Here is a 17,063-nt window from a genome sequence, read left to right as displayed (position 1 = left end):
AAAAAAAAAAAAAAAAAAAAAAAAGAAAGAAATTCCACAAGGAACCAAATTTCTACAGCTGGGCCTCAGATCTGGCTAGATCCTAGTTAAAATTGGCTATGTGGCCTAACACTCCAGCAAACTCCTAGAATAATGCAAATCTCAGCCTATTAAGAATTAATGATTGCCGGGCGCGGTGGCTCAAGCCTGTAATCCCAGCACTTTGGGAGGCCGAGACGGGCGGATCACGAGGTCAGGAGATCGAGACCATCCTGGCTAACACGGTGAAACCCCGTCTCTACTAAAAATACAAAAAAACTAGCCGGGCGAGGTGGCGGGGCCTGTAGTCCCAGCTACCCGGGAGGCTGAGGCAGGAGAATGCCGTGAACTCGGGAGGCGAAGCTTGCAGTGAGCTGAGATCCGGCCACAGCACTCCCGCCTGGGTGACAGAGCGAGACTCCGTCTCAAAAAAAAAAAAAAAAAAGAATTAATGATTATTAGCAAGAATTGGGAGACAAGAAGAGACATTCATCTTAACTTCCAATTAGGCTGGGTTACTTACTTTTACGCCTCTTTTACTGATGAAGAAACTGAGAGAGAGCCTTAAGTTACACAGGTGGAAAATGTCAGAGCCAGCCCTAAACCCAGGTCTTAGACATCCGTTCCCTAGTCATGCCTACCACTCTTCAAAAATAGAGCTTATGCCCTCAGCATCTCGGCGGGTGGTGGGCCAAAGGACTAAGGAGTTAGAAGGTGCTGGCGTGCACACTTGGAGGCAGATGGTGAAGAGGGGAGTTGGGCCCAGAGATCAGGCACATGCTTTCTCCAGAGGGCCAGTTCAACTTCATGCCCCTCCACCCTACCTTCTTGTACCTCAGGGTGGGCGGTAAGACTCCCATTAAACAGATAAACAGATGGAGAAACACCACCCCAAAACATAACAATGATTCCGCAGTGTATACTTGACTTCGCTCATTTATTCACTTTTTTTTTTTTGAGACAGGGTTTCAGTCACCCAGGCTGGAGTGCAGTGGCGCGTTCACGGCTCCTTGCAGCCTCCTGGGCTCAGGTGATCCTCCCATCTCCGCCTCCCGAGTAGGTGGGCGCGTGCCACCACACCCGGCTAATTTTTGTAGAGACAGGGTTTTGCCATGATGCCCAGGCTGGTCTCCAACTCCTGGGCTCAAGCGATCCGCCCACCTCGGCCTTCCACAGTGCTGGGATTCCAGGCGTGAGCCACCGCGCCCGGCCTATTTACTTTTCTACTAAGCTGGGGATCACCGTCGCCCCTCGGCCTGGCAAGAAGGGCGGGGGTAGGGGAGCGGTGGGAAAGGGGGGTGGGCTTTGACTCTGATAGAAGGAAAAGAGGAAGGGAAAGTTGGGGCTTACTGCAGCGCAGGCTCCTTAGGAGAAGGTGGGGAGAAGGAGGGAGGTCCAGGCCCTTCTTCCATCCCACGTCCTCCACTTCCCAAGGTGCAAGAGGGAAAGAGGTACAGAACACCCAGAGGTGTCCTTGATTCCGTCTTGCCCTTGCCCTTCCCCCACAGTCCAGCAATAAGGCGAGAGAAACAAGTGCAGGAAGCGGGCAGGCAGTCATGGGAAAGGCCAAAAAGACAGGTGAGCGACGCGCCCGCCTCCCGCGCGCAGGTGAGCGCTCCTTTCTGCCTGGTGGGAGGGACAGACACACGGAAGAGCCGCGCGCGCGTGCACGCGGGCCGGTCGCAAGGCCTTGCGGCGCCTTCAGCTCAGTCCCTTGCTCTTCCAGGGGCGGCCGCGCTCTGCGGCTTCCTGGGCTGGGCCTCTGTTGCCACTATCGCCGTTGTCGGGCCGGCGCCGCACACGCCACTCCGCGCAGCGGTCGCGCTCGCTCACGCGCGGCGTCGCCTGCAGCAGAAACTGGCCGCGGCGCTGGGTGACGCGCACGTCGGCGCGGGGGTAGGTGCCGTACGCGCGCCGCAGCTCCCGGCGCACGAAGTCCGGAAGCTGTAGAGGCTGACCCTGCGCGCGTTCCACGCGTCCCCAGCGCAGCTCGGCGTGCAGGCTCCCGCCCTCATGCCACAGCTCCCAGCTCTCGGCCGCCGGCGCGGGCGCCTGCAGCGACAGTCCCGAGATGCCGCCGGCGGGGCAGGGCCGGCGCAGGGCCGCGGTGTAGGCCGGAGGGCAGGCCCACTAGGGCGGCGCGGCCTCGGGTGGCGCGGCCGGGCAGTAGAAAAGGTGGTATTCCCGAGGGGCCGCCCACTCGCCCGCGTGCAGACTCCTTGGCCGGTTGTGGAAGCTGTGGGCCTGGATTGGGGGCAGTAGTAGAGGGGCGGCCAGGTTGGTGCAGGTGAGCGGCTGCGGCGGCGGCCAGACGCCCTGCCTGGGCGGCAGCCAGCTGTACGCATACATAGTCGGCCCCCCAGGCGGCTGCTGTTCTTACTGTGGGGCCGAGGGAGGGGTGTGCGGACAGACTTTCTACTTAACCGCCTCCTGTCCCTGTGGCCCGGTTCCCCAGGACGCCGGTTCATGGCTTTGGGGGAACTCATCCCAAATCGGACATTCAGCTCCCCACCTCGCCTCTTGTCCCAAGGTCGGGCAGAGCCCCACGCTCCCGGCAGACAATAAGGAGCCTTTTCTTTCTTTTTTTTTTTGAGACGGAGTCTCGCTGTGTCGCCCAGGCTGGAGTGCAGTGGCGCGATCTCGGCTCACTGCAAGCTCCGCCTCCCGGGTTCCCGCCATTCTCCCGCCTCAGCCTCCGAGTAGCTGGGACTACAGGCGCCCGCCACCACGCCCGGCTAGTTTTTTTTTTTTTATTTTAGTAGAGACGGGGTTTCACCATGTTAGCCAGGAGGGTCTCGATCTCCTGACCTCGTGATCCACCCGTCTCGGCCTCCCAAAGTGCTGGGATTACAGACTTGAGCCACAGCGCCCGGCCAATAAGGAGCCTTTTCAAGCCCTCGGCCCGAATGCTCTTCCCAGTGACTCCCCACTCACTTGTCTCCTTCAGCCTTGGGGAGCCAGCGGGATCCAGAGCGGGGCTCCTCTCCGCACTTTGTAGCTGCGTTGCTCTGCTCCATGCCCTGCCTCAGCCACTCCTGGTTACCAGGCGAAAGCAAACACCTTGGGCTGGCCAGGAGCCACCAGCGTCTGTCTACACCTGGGTGAACCGTACTGGTACTGGTCATAGTGGCCCCAACCTAGAGGCAGAGGCCTGAGGTCAAGGATGCCCTCCCTACAGTATCACTGATGGCTTTCTACAACCTCCTAGCACCTGCAGGTGGATTGGGTTACCCTCACATTTGAGTGACACTCCTGCACACCAGACACTGAATCAAGTTGTCTGGGAGCATCTAACTGCAAGTTATGTCAACTCGGGGAAGGGGGTGCTGATATTATCTCTGCTTTCCATAGCAAAAAAGCTGCTTGCCTCAGAGTTGGTGTCCAGTGTATTCAGTGAGTGGAGCTTATGTAGGTTAAATAACTCATCCCAACTCACACAGCTGGCTATAGTAAGGGCAAAATTCAACCCCGAGTCTCAAGACTCATGCTCACAATGCTGGTCTTATTGCCCACCTATGTTGGGGCTTCTGGCAGACTGTCTCAGAGTCCTCCCACTCTAGAATGTTAGATAGGCACTTCAATTGTTTTTTTTTGTTTGTTTTTTTTTTTTTTTTTTTTTTTTTTTAGATGGGGTCTTGCTCTGTTGCCTAGGCTGGAGTGCAGTGGCGTGATCTCAGCTCACTGCAGCCACCGTCTACCAGGTTCAAGCTATTCTACCGCCTCAGCCTCCCAATCCCAAGTAGCTGGGATTACAAGTGCACCACCACCCCCCCGCTAATTTTTGTATTTTTAGTAGAGTCAGGTTTTCACCAAGTTGGCCAGGCTGGTCTGAACTGACCTCAGGTAATCCACCCTCCTTGGCCTCCCAAAGTGCTGGGATTACAGGTGTGAGCTATCATGCCCGGCTGCTTTAAATTATTTTCTTTCTTTTTCTTTTTTTTTTTTTGAGACAGAATCTTGCTCTGTCGCACAGGCTGGAGTGCAGTGGCACGATCTTGGCTCACTGCAAACTCCGCCTCCCAGGTTCAAGCGATTCTTCTGCCTCAGCCTCCCAAGTAGCTGGGACTACGTGTGTGCGCCACCACACCTGGCTAATTTTTGTATTTTTTAGTAGAGATGGGGTTTCACCATATTGGCCAGGCTGGTCTTGAACTCCCAACTCCATGATCCGCCCACCTTGGCCTTCCAAAGTTTTGGGATTACAGGCATGAGCTATTGTACCTGGCCTACTTTAAATTCTTAATAGCTATGTGAAGTGCATAGTGATGTCATTCTCGTTTAGTAGATAAGGAACCAGAGGCTCAGAGAAGTTTGGCCACTGTCCCAGGTTCATACAGCCTGTAAGTACCACAGTGGCATTTGAACCCATTCCAACTGATGTCAAAGCCCAGAAACCATTTTAATGAAGCCAAGAAGATTGCTTCATCCAGATGGGGTGAGCCCTGTCTGAGTTCCAGTCCCTTCTGGTGTGGGTCACAACCCCTGCACCTCTTCCTTTTCCATTGGGGAGAGTGGTAGTTACGAATGATTAAAACTGAAACCTTCTCCCAGCTGCAGGGCTGCCATGTTGCCACACTTTCCTTCCCCATCTCCTTTCGACTGAAGCAGCATCAGCAGCAGCCCTGACAGAAAGGTTCTTCTGGGTTCTCAGTATCCCTCAAAACTCAGCTACCCTCTGGTGGTAGCCACCCTTTGGTGACTCACCCTGGTGATGTCATGCTATTCGTGACTGAGCCACTGCTCCAAGTCTTAATTTGGGCCAGTCCTTTTGAGGGCAGGTGCTGGAGCTGGGCAGTGGATGGAAAAAGGGGGCCTAGTTAGGGTTTCATTTGGACTCTAACACTGTGATAGAACCCCAGATTCAGGCTGGTGAACCTGATGCACAGCTAAGGCCAAGCAGTGGGAGACAGAGAAAGGTTTATTTGATTTGGCCAAAGTCAGAAGGCGGGAGAGCAAATCTCTCAAATCCCTCTTAACAGAAAGAAGCAGCAGGGTGGCTTACACCTGTAATCCTAGCACTTTTGGAGGATGAGGCAGGCAGATTGCTAGAGCTCAGGAGTTTGAGATCAGCCTGGGCAACATGGTAAAACCCCGGCTCTACAAAAAAAAAAAAAAAAAAATTAAGCAGGAGTGGCATGTGCCTGTAGTTCCAGTTACCTGGGGAGCTGAGGCAGAAGGATCGCTTGAACCCGGGAGGTCAAGCCTGCAGTGAGCTGTGTTCACACCACTGCACACCAGCCTGGGTGACAGACTGAGAGCCTGTCTCAAAAAGCAGCAGGGAGTTTTTATGCGACTAAAGAGTGACGGAGGTGGCATTTCAGGGAACCCAGGGTAAAATTCTGTGTTTCTTCAGTCTCAGATAACCCCTTGAGCCACCAGACTTGTGGGCATCAGCAGCTGGTCACAATGTCCTTCAAGGCATTCATTCCTTCTGCAATTTTTTTTTTTTTTTTTGAGACGGAGTTTTGCTCTTTTTGCCCAGGCTGGAGTGCAATGGTGGGATTTCGGCTCACTGCGACTTCCGCCTCCCGGGTTCAAGACATTCTCTTACCTCAGCCTCCCAAGTAGCTGGGATTACAGGCATGCACCACCACGGCCGGCTAATTTTTTGTATTTTTAGTAGAGACAGGGTTTCACCATATTGGTCAGCTGGTCTTGAACTCCAGACCTTGGGTGATTCACCCCCCTCAGCCTTCCAAAGTGCTGGGATCACAGGTGTGAGCCACTGCGCCCGGCCTGCAATTTTTTTTCATGACCCTGAAGTTATCTCCTGCTTGACCAAGAAACAGCACATCAGCAGTTTATATTGTGGGAACAAGGAATACTGGGCAAAAAGTGAGTGGTTAGCATGTGCAAGCAAGCATGGGCCTGATCAGAATTTTTTTTCTTTTTTTTTTTCTTTTTGACAAGCTCTCATTCTTTCACCCAGGCTGGAGTGCAGTGGCATGACCAGGGCTCACCGCAGCCTTGAGTGGGCTCAAGTGATCCTCCTACCTCAGCCTCCTGAGTAGCTGGGATCACAGGTGTGCACCACCACACTCGACTAATTTTTGTAGAGATGAGATCCCACTATGTTACGCAGGCTGGTCTTGAACTCCTGGGCTCAGGTGATCATCCTGCCTTGGCCTTCCAAAGTACTGGAATTATAGGCTTGAGCCACCATGCCTGGCCTGTGATCAGAATTCTCATTTTGTTAGTCACTAAAAATGCTGGGGGGCATTCCACTCTCCATTATGTGATTAGTTCACATTGCGTGCCTGTATCAAAATATCATATGTACCCCACAAATATATACAAAAAACTTTACTTTTTTTTTTTTTGAAATGGAGTCTTACTCTGTTGCCAGGCTGAAGTGCAGTGGCGCGATCTCAGCTCACTGCAATCTCCATCTCCAGGGTTCAAGCGATTCTGCTGCCTCAGCCCCCCGAGTAGCTGGGATTACAGGCGCGCGCCACCACGCCCGGCTAATTTTTGTATTTTTATTAGAGACAGGGTTTCCCCATGTCGGCCACGCTGGTCTCGAACTCCTGACCTCAGGTGATCCACCCGCCTCGGCCTCCCAAAGTGCTGGGATTACAGGCATGAGCCACAGCGCCTGGCAAAATTTTAAGTATTGATTGCTCAGGAAAAAAAATTAAAATGCTGGGATGCTGAAATCTCAAGGGCCCCATTACAACACTCCTTAGGAGCCTCACCCTGTCTGCTCTAAGGACTGGTCCCAGAATGAGAGAATTTAAAAGACATCCCCCCACAAAGATGTTCATAATGTCACCCTGGAAACCTGTGAATATGTTATATTATGTGACAAGGGAGAATTAAGGTCACAGATGGCAGTAAGGTTGCAAATGAGCTGACCTTAAGATAAGGAGATGATTCTGGGTTATCTGGGTGGACCCAATGTAATCACAAGGGTCTTTAACTGTGGAATAGTGAGGTGGCAGAATCAGAGTCAGAGTGATACAGTGAGTGAAAGACTTGATCAGCCATCAGTGGCTTTGAATACGGAAGAGGGTCATGAGCCAGGGAATGCAGGCAGCTTCTGGGAGCTGAAAAACAAGAAAGTGGATTCTCCCCTGGAACCTCTAGAAGGAATGTGGTCCTGCCAAGCCCTTGCCTGTGAGCCGTTTCAGACTTCTGACCTCCAGGACTGTAAGAAAATAAACTTGTCTTGTTTTCAGCCACCAAGTTTGTCATGATTTGTTACAGCATCAGTAGGAAACTAATACGTCTCCCTGCTCCTGTTTATAACTTTATCTCTGTCCTAAAATCCCAGCACCCCGGAGTATTCACGGCTATCCATGGACTGGCCACACCCCAGCCTGGAGTTCAGTAGTGGGCCCATGGCACTGGCCAGGTTTTCCATCTCTTCTGGGTGGAGAGTAGGGTGCAAGCAAGACTAAGCTCAAGTGGAGCCTGGGAAGGAAGTTTTCAGGCAAAATGAGAAAAATGATGGCCAAGCTGTGAGTTTCTCAGCATTTGTTCACCCTGATTCCAGTACCAACCCCCAGTATTTTGGAGTCCCACACCTTATCTATTCTCAGTAAAGAAGTTCTGGTAGAGTTGAGTCTATTCTATCCTTAGGTTTGGGTGATTTAGGGCTAAACCTTTCAGCACAGCCATCCATCTGGCCATACTAATTGACTTGGGCTAGCCCTTGACGTGATATGGGCCAGTGCAAGGCAAGCCTAGGACTTTATTTTCTTGTTGGGTGGAGGGAATTTTTCCTTTTCCCAGGACAGAAATCAGAAAGCGTCCTGGACTTAAGTTACAGAGGCCAGTAAATTCCTTCTTTATTTAAGCTAGTTCAAATTGTCTATTGCTTGCACTAATGATACACCCCAGGATATTTCCTACCCCTCCTGCCCCCCAGCACTTTGTTATGAAAAAAAAATTTTTTTGAGACAAGAGTCTCACTCTGTCACCCAGGCTGGAGAGCAGTGGTGTGGTCATGGCATACTGCAGCCTCAACCTCTTGGGCTCAAGCAATCCTCCCACCTCAGCCTCCTGAGTAGTTGGAACTACAGGTATGCCTCACCACATTCCACAGATTTTTTAATTTTTATTTTATTTTATTATTATTATGTGAGGCAGAGTCTCGCTCTGTTGCCCAGGCTGGAGTGCAATGGCGCAATCTGGGCTCACTGCAACTTCCGCCTCCTGGGTTCAAGCAATTCTCCTGCCTCAGCCTCCTGAGTAGCGGGGTAAATTACAGGCACCCGCCACCACACCCAGCTAATGTTTTTTGCATTTTTAGTAGAGATGGGGTTTCACCATGTTGGCCAGGCTGGCCTTGAACTCCTGACCTCAGGTGATCCACCCACCTCAGCCTCTCAAAGTGCTGGGATTACAGGTGTGAGCCACTGTGCCTGGTCCTCCCTCACCACACCCGGCCGATTTTTTATTTTTTTATTTTTTATTTTTGACATGGAGTCTTGCTCTGTCACCAAGCTGGAGTGCAGTGGCACGATCTCGGCTCACTGCAACCCCCGGGGTTCAAGCGATTCTCCTGCCTCAACCTCCCAGGTAGCTGGGACTACAGGCGTGCACCATCATGCCTGGCTAATTTTTTGTATTTTAGTAGAGACGGGGTTTCACCATGTTGGCCAGGATGGTCTTGATCTCCTGACCTTGTGATCTGCCCGCCTTGGCATCCCAAAGTGCTGGGATTACAGTTCTGAGCCACCGTGCCCGGCCGGTTTTTTTATTTTTTAAAATTTTCTGTAGAGATGGAGTCTCACTATGTTGCTCAGGCTGGTCTCCAACTCCTGGGATCAAGCGATCCTCCTGCCTCAGACTCCCAAGGTGCTGAGATTACAGGTGTGAGCCACTGCATCTGGCCATGAAAATTTTCAGTATATAGCAACCTGAGAAGCTTTTGCTTGGGGAACCTTATGATCAGAAGCTCACTTGAGGGCAACATGGAGGGCAGATTAGAGAGCGAGGGAGTAGAAGCCAGTCATGGAGGAGGTTCTTGTGTTCGCTTAGGAAAGCTGAGAACCAAACAGGAGCAAGGGATGGAAAAGAGAGATGGGAGTAGGATTCACCTGGGCTTGATTCAAGATTGTTGTTTTGATGAAGCGCGTAGGATGGAGGGTGGATGCACACGTTTCTGGCTTGGCCACCTGGATGGGCAGTTGAGGCAGTCCTGGAGGTAGAAAACGCTGGAGGGAGATTGGAAGTTTAAGGAATGGTGAATTCAGGTGGGCCATGCTGGACATTCTGTTCAGGCTGGACATGGGAGGTGTGGAAGTAGTCATGAAGAAAAAGGTAGCAGGTGAAATTACCGTAACAACTGCCACCCTGGGCTTGTCTCCATCTGGTCCCTATCACACTATTGACATTGTGGCTGCCAGCTTGTTTGGACCCCACTCAATGCCTCTTTCAGGTGGCTATCTTGTTTTTTTATTTTTTATTTTTTGAGACAGAGTCTTGCTGTGTCGACAGGCTGGAGTGCAGTAGCGCGATCTCAGCTCACTGCAACCTCCGCCTCCCAGGTTCAAGCGATTCTCCTGCCTCAGCCTCCCGAGTAGCTGGGATAGCAGGCACCCACCACCGCGCCAGGCTAATTTTTTTTTTGTAGTTTTTAGTAGAGACGGAGTTTCACCATATTGGCCAGGCTAGTTTTGAACTCCTGACCTCAGGTGATCCGCCCACCTCGGCCTCCCAAAGTTCTGGGATTACAGGCATGAGCCACCACGCCCAGCCAGCAATCTTGTTTTTGAAGTCCCCTTTACCTCACAGCCTGTGGCCTGGCATGGATTAAAAGTTTGAGTGAATATATGAGTATAAAAGATGGAAACTTGGGACACCCTCGCCTTTCCTTTAGAGGCCCTGGGAGAAAGTGCCACAGTGAAGGGGACTGAAGAGGAATTATTATGTAGGAAGAGAACATGGCAGAAACTAGATCAGAGAGGTGGGAAGTGAAGGGAGGAGAGAATTTCAAAGACAGTGTATAATCTATCTGTCCCATGGTCCAGGGACTCCAGTATGGCTCAAGGAGTTAGGGAGGTGATATGGCCTCTAGTTCATCGCATGTCCCCTCCTAGTTAGCTCTGTGATTGGCAACCATAAAGAGAAATCAGAGAGAATTACAAGGCCCTGTCCTGGTGCTGACATAAAAGGTAACTGGCTCTGTTGTCTTTATAATCAGAGGGTTGAGGGGCCTCAGAGTGTAACTGTGTGGCATTAAGTGCAACATGAGGGACCAAAGGTCTTTTCTTTTCTTTCTTTTTTTTTTTTTTTTTTTGAGCCGGAGTCTCACTCTGTTGCTAGGCTGGAGTGCAGTGATGGATTTGGAGTGAGTGATCTCGGCTCACTGCACATTCCGATTCCCTGGTTCAAACAGTTCTCCTCCCTCAGCCTCCCAAGTAGCTAGTATTACAGGCACACGCCACCACGCCCAGCTAATTTTTGTATTTTAGTTGAGACAGGGTTTCACTATGTTGGCCAGGATGGTCTCTATCTCCTGACCTCGTGATCTGACCACCTCAGCCTCCCAAAGTGCTAGGATTACAGGCGTGAGCCACTGTGCCTGGCCATGAGGGACCAAAGGTCTTTTCTCCTGGGTCACATTCAGCTCTGGCCCCTGCCAGCCCTCTCCATTTCCATTTCCCCACTGGACACCCAGGGAGGGCTAAGTAAAGACTGGGGTTTGCTTTGAAATAAAGGCACATGCTAGCCAGAGATAGAAAGGCGCGGAGACTCCTTTAGCAAATGTATGGAGATCCCCGTGTGCCAGACGTGAATGCTGGGTTTTCTGTTTTCACAGCCAAGAAAGCACAGATGGAGGTAAGAGGTGAGGAGAGGGGCAAAATGATCACCTGTCTTCTACTCATGAGGCTTTCTGGATCAGGAGGGGTTTCAGCAATTGTCTAAGTCTAGAAGAGAGATGGGTGTATGTGTGTGTGTGTCTATGTGTGGCTTGGGGTGACATGGGAAGTGTGAAGGGTATCTGAAAGAGATTGGGAAGGAGGGAAATGAGACAGGTTAGAGGGAAATGGATTCTGGGGGCAAGGTTCATGGCGTCCCTGGGGGCTCCCCAGGAACTGGTTGAATAGGCTCTAGCCTCTGGACACTAGGCATCTACATTGGACCACTTGCTGTGGTTGTTAGGAGGAGGAGGACAATATTCCTGTTGCAGGGAGTTAGCTGACAACCATCATGAAGGTCATAAGGATGAGCAATTCACAAAGCTCCTACACCCTTGTTTCTCATTTAATGCCTGAAAAATCCCTGTAAAGCATAAAACAGGCTCACAAAAGGAGGGTCCCAGCCAGGTGCAGTGACTCACGCTTATCATTCCAGCACTTTGGGAGGCTGAAGCGGGAGGGTCCCTTGAGCCCAGGAACTCAAGACCAGCCTGGGTAACATAGTGAGACTGCATCTCTACAAATGATTTTAGAAATTAGCCAGACATGGTGGAGTGAGCTGGTGGTCCCAGCAACTTAGGAGGCTGAGGTGAGAGGATCATCTGAGCCAGGGAGGTGGAGGTTGCAGTGAGCTGAGATCACGCCACCACTGCACTCTAGCCTGAGCAACAGAGCAAGACCCTGTTTCTAATAATAATAATAATAATAATAATAATAATAATAATAATAATAAAGGAGTCCCTTAGCAAGGAAGTGGTGGAGCTAGGGGATGAGTTCCAGGTCCCCCAGAAGCCAAAGGCCATAGGCTCTTTGCCCTGTGTCCCAAGGTAGGGGAACCAGGTAGAGCTGGAATGTGTGCTGTTTGCCCAAAAACCTATCCAGGCTTACAGGCCAGTTGGGAGAAAACATAAAACATCCTCCACAGCCTACATTGAGCAAAACAAAACTTGATTTTGAGGAATTGTGCAGGTGTGGGAAGAGGAAAGACTCCCATTGTGGAGTCAGGATAGCTGGGTTCCACCTCGACTGGGCCCTTGCTGTTTGCATGTCATTGCATCTCTCTGAACCGCAGTTTCCTCATGTATAAAATGGGGATAAAAGCGCCTACCTCCTGGGAATGATGTGAGGACTCAACAAGAGAATGCACGTGTTGTTCTGAATGTAGTACAGGGCACATAGCAAGCACTCAGTACTTTTTATGTTATATTACCATTATTAATACAAGGAGGTTGGGCTGCGTGGTTGCTCATTCAGGCCCTGGTGGCTGTTCCCCATCTTCAGCCCTGGCTCCTGTGGCTAGAGCCCTGGTGCCCACAGCCAACCTGGACCTTTCCACCCTTGAAGGACTCATGATGCAGCATCAGGGAGTCCCAGATCGAGCTGCTGCCACTTCCAAGTCGGCTGCAGCTGTGCATCCGCTCAGACCACAAGACTCGATGGAGGACGCTGACCTCTCTTTGTTCTCCCAACAAGTACTAGGCAAGGAGGGAAGGAAGGTGAGCGCTTAGAAAAAAACGTGTTGGTTTGCACTGAAATTACATTAAGCTATCGTGGAGGTAAAGGAGAGGGGTTGAGCCGGTCAAGAATCCAGGCAACCTGACCCTATTTGCTAGTGTCCATTTTCTCCTTTTGATCGCTAAGGGCAAGCGCCCGTGACAAACATGGCGGCGGCAGCTTCAGGTGCGGTCACCTGCCGGAGCTGCGGCCCCGGGGCCTCGCGGAGCCAATCGCTGGGCGGGGGCGGAGGGAGAGGCTGGGGAAGCCCTAGAAGCGCGCGCAGGCGCACTGGCTTGCACCTGGCTCCCGCCAGCCGTGGGATTAGGCTTCGCCGGCTACGATTGCGGTGAGAGGCTGGCCAGAGGCCGGGGCTCGCGGGCAGGAGCGGGCTGGGCGGGCTGGGGCCGATCTGGCACAAACGGCAGACCCGAGGGGGAGGGGAATGCTTTGCGCTCTGGGAGTCATGGGGGCTATCTGCGGGGGTCTTTGGGGTGATCATATTGTGGATTGGAAGAGTTCTGTGGTCCGGGAGGAAGAAGCGGGCTTCAAGGGGGCAAGGGTGGAATCCTCGCAGAAGGGCTCTCCGGGGGTCTGGAGGAAAGGGATGCAGTGGGTCAGATAGCTCCCTGGCGGTCTGGGATCGAGGGATGCACTGGTCAGGCCGGGATCCGTTCTATTAGCATAAAGGCATTTAACCCTGGTGGCACTTGGGAAGCTTTAAAAAAACACCGATGCTGGGCCCACCCTGAGAGATTCCGATTTAACTGCGCTAGGTGAGGCCTGGGCCTTGGTGTTATTGCACAGCTCCTCAGGTGATTTTAACGTGCAGGCGGTGGAGAGCAGCCCTACACGTGTTTCAGCACCAGCTATTTAGTGAAGAGCTCCTGGGCTGATCCCAAACTCCTCAGTGGCTTGGGAGGGGTGGGTGGTCCTGAGGTGAAGCTGTGGCCTCTTCAGGGACCTGTGGGGGAGGGGGAGGGTGAAGGTCCCCATCTCAACAAGTTGAAAACTCATTTCCAGCTGGAGGAGGAGGATGGGCCCCCCACCCCCCAACCCTGGTGCTAGACCCTGCTGTGGGGAGACTGGGCAGGAAGACATGACACCGGGAGTGAAACAGGAAACACAGCAGACAATTCAGAGGTCAGCTGCCTGTTGACAAAAGGGCACATATTATACCTTTCATGTTCATTTGCTCATTTGGTATTTCTGAGGACAGGCAGAGAATGGAATTGTTTTCTCTGCTTCACAGATGTAGGAATAGACTAAGATAGTAAGTTAAAGATAATGTTCACACCTGACCCAGGGCTCCTGACTCCAAATTATGCCTATTCGTAGCTTTTCCCTCTGCACTAATGCCTCTTGTACAGTCTGATGCCCCTCACTCCAGGGGCCTAGCTCGGCATTCTTGGTTCCCTCCACTAAATTCATCAGCCTCCCCCACCCACCATAGATTGGTTCAGAAATCAGGGAGATGCTGCTGCTTCCATCCCTTTCCAGTCTTTACCTCCCAGGGGCCTGATAGGGTGAAGGAGAAGAGTTTTGACACCTGCCAGAGGGCTCCTTCCAAACAGATCTGATCCTGTCACTTCCCCACCCCCAGCACCCCACCTGTTGTCCTCAGCGTAGAATCTTGTACAAGGTTTACAAAACCTTTCCTGAGTTGGCCCCTTTCTCCCTTGCTGCTCTGAGCTCTCTTCCCAGATTGTTTCTGTGTCTCTTAGCACAGCGCTGTGCACCCGGCGAAAGCTTAATAAATGTTTCTCTGTTATGATCACTATTCTTTGTACCTGTTGCCTTGCTTTAGTATCTTACTCAGAGAGGCACATCAAGCCTCCCAGGCTGCCCCTTCTCTCTGACTCCCACAGTTAAGCAGAACACAGAGCCAGGGGCACAGTGGGGTCTGAGGATGACAGTTTTCCTATGACTGCTGCTGCTGTTGCCTAGGGCTGAGGATGTTCATACTGACCTTTTAGGGGCCAGTCGACCCAGCAGGGATTGACTGAGCACGCTGAGGGAGCCTGGTGCAGGCAAAGGGCAGGGATCAAGGGCAGTACTAACCCAGGCCTGCTTTATTTTTTATTTTTATTTTTAATTTTTTTTTAGAGACAGAGTCTCCTTCTGTCGCCCTGGCTGGAGTGCAGTGGCGCGATCTCGCTCACTGCAAGCTCCGCCTCCCGGTTCACACCATTCTCCTGCCTCAGCTTCCCAAGTAGCTGGGACTGTAGGCGCCTGCCACCACGCCCGGCAAATTTTTGTATTTTTAGTAGAGACGGGGTTTCACCATGTTAGCCAGGATGGTCTCGATCTCCTGACCTCGTGATCCACCCGCATCAGCCTCCCAAAGTGCTGAGATTACAGGCATGAGCCACCGCGCCCGGCATCAGCCCTGCTTTTAAGAAGCCTGTGGGCTGGAGGAGGGGAAGGGAGGCATCTGGATGCCTGATAAGGGGGAAAATGGGAGACAACACTTGATTGGGTGTGCTTGAGAAAGCGGTGACACTGGATGAGCAGGATTTAATAAGATTGGGGCAGGGTGTGGGGGGATGATGAAGTGAGAATGCTGTTGTTTTAGTCAAAACCTGTTTTGAATCTTGACTCCAGCACCTACTAGCTCTGTGACTTGGGCCTGTTATTGAATCTTCAGAGCCTTGGTTTCTTCATGTACAAAGCGTAAATGCAGATAGTAATAGAGCTGTAAGAGGTCTGATGATGGATGGAAAAGCCAAGCATACCCTGTATGGCTGAGGAATAGTATATAGTTATCCTAGGGTATCTTAGGTGGCAGGAACAGCATGAAAAAAAGTGTGGAGGTGGCATTTAAAAAAGAATTTGATGAATGGCAGATAAGAGGGGCTAGGATATTCCAGGTAGCAAAAGGCATAAAGTTTGGGTGCTGGAAAGACAATTTCAATCATGGATTTGGCAGAAAGGTCAATGATTTTTATTTTCGGTTGATGTTGCCCCAGCTGGTCTCTAACTCCTGGCCCCAAGTGATCCTTCTGCCTTAGCCTTCCAAAGTGCTAAAATTATAGGCATAAGCCACCACGCTCCACCTAGTGACTGATCTTTAAAGATCATGAAACCACACGGTGGCTCACTCCTGTAATCCCAGCACTTCAGGAGGCCAAGGCGGGCGGATCACTTGAGGTCAGGAGTTCAAGACCAGCCTGGCCAACGTGGCGAAACCCTGTCTGTACAAAAAATACGAAAATTAGTCAGGCATGGTGGCGCACCCCTGTGATCCCAACTACTTGGGAGGCTGAGGCAGGAAAATTTATTGAACCTGGGAGGCGGAGGTTGCAGTGAGTCAGGAACCCACCACTGCATTCTAGCCTGGGCGACAGAGTGAGACCCTGTCTCAAAAAAAATAAAAATAAAAATAAATAAATAAATATCATGAAACCAAACTTCAGAGAAATGGAAAGAAAATGGTTACTGTGGGCCGGGCACAGTGGCTCACGCCTGTAATCCCAGCACTTTGGGAGGCTGAGGCGGGCGGATCACGAGGTCACGAGTTGAAGACCAGCTTGATCAACATGGTGAAACCCCGTCTCTACTAAAAATACAAACATTAGCTGGGCGTAGTGGCACATGCCTGTAATCCCAGCTGCACGGGAGACTGAAGCAGGAGAATTGCTTGAACATGGGAGGCAGAGGTTGCAGTGAGCTGAGATTGTGCCACCGCACTTCAGCCTGTGCAATGGAGGGAGACTCTGTCTCAAAAAAAAAAAAAAGAAAGAAAAAAGAAAATGGCTACTGTGGGCTGGGCACAGTAGTGGCTCACACCTGTAATCCCGACACTTTGGGAGGCCGAGGCAGGCAGATCACTTGAGGTTAGGAGTTCGAGACCAGCCTGGCCAATATGGTGAAACCCCATCTCTACGAAAAATACAAAAATTAGACTGGGCATAGTGGCTTATGCCTGTAATCCCAGTACTTTGGGAGGCCGAGGCGGGTGGATCACAAGGTCAGGAGTTCGAGACCAACCTGACCAATATGGTGAAACCCCGTCTTTACTACATATACAAAAAAAATTATGGCCGGGTGCGGTGGCTCACGCCTGTAATCCCAACACTTTGGGAGGCCGAGGCGGGTGGATCATGAGGTCAGGAGATTGAGACCATCCTGGCTAACACTGTGAAACCCCGTCTCTACTAAAAATACAAAAAATTAGCCAGGTGCGGTGGCAGGCGCCTGTAGTCCCTGCTACTCGGGAGGCTGAGGCAGGAGAATGGCGTGAACCCGGGAGGTGGAGCTTGAAGTGAGCTGAGATCTCGCCACTGCACTCCAGCCTGGGTGATAGAGTGAGACTCCGTCTCAAAAAAAGAAAAAAAAAAAAAGATTTTGCCGAGTGTGGTCATGTGCACCTGTAATCCCCGCTACTCAGGAGGCTGAGGCAGGAGCATGGCTTGCACCCAGGAGGTGGAGGTTGCAGTGAGCCTAGGTTGTGCCACTGCACTCCAGCTTGGGTGACAGAGGAAGACTCCATCTCTACAAAAAAATTAAAAAATAAAAAATAAAAAATTAGCCGGGTGTGGTGGTGGGTGCCTGTAATCCCAACTACTCAGGAGACTGAGGAAGGAGAATCGCTTGAACCTGGGAGGTGGAGGTTGCAGTGAGCTGAGATTGTGCCACTGCACTCCAGCCTGGGCGACAGACCAAGACTCCATCTTAAAAAAA

The 17,063-nt window shown here is 51.6% G+C and overlaps 2 protein-coding genes across 2 annotated transcripts in view; one reads left to right on the top strand and one right to left on the bottom strand.

Moving 5' to 3' along the window:
- Positions 1 to 1,117: 1,117 nt before the first annotated feature.
- LOC108515090 (uncharacterized protein C10orf95) lies at positions 1,118 to 3,333 on the bottom strand. Its single transcript, XM_017851692.1, is given in 2 exon segments — positions 1,118 to 2,436; positions 2,953 to 3,333. Coding segments are annotated over 2 exon segments (903 nt in total). The 5' UTR covers positions 3,144 to 3,333; the 3' UTR covers positions 1,118 to 1,724.
- A 9,306-nt stretch (positions 3,334 to 12,639) lies between these two features.
- Positions 12,640 to 17,063, top strand: part of SLC68A1 (solute carrier family 68 member 1) — a 15,023-nt gene continuing 10,599 nt past the window's right edge. Inside the window, 1 exon segment of the mRNA XM_017851693.1 lies at positions 12,640 to 12,729. The gene's annotated coding sequence lies outside the window, so the exon portion shown is untranslated.

The sequence above is a fragment of the Rhinopithecus bieti genome, unplaced genomic scaffold (genome assembly GCF_001698545.2).
Source record: "Rhinopithecus bieti isolate Rb0 unplaced genomic scaffold, ASM169854v2 scaffold_31787, whole genome shotgun sequence".
NCBI lineage: Eukaryota > Metazoa > Chordata > Mammalia > Primates > Cercopithecidae > Rhinopithecus > Rhinopithecus bieti.
Note: the sequence above shows the minus strand (reverse complement) of the source record. Positions and strands in the feature narration are given on the sequence as shown.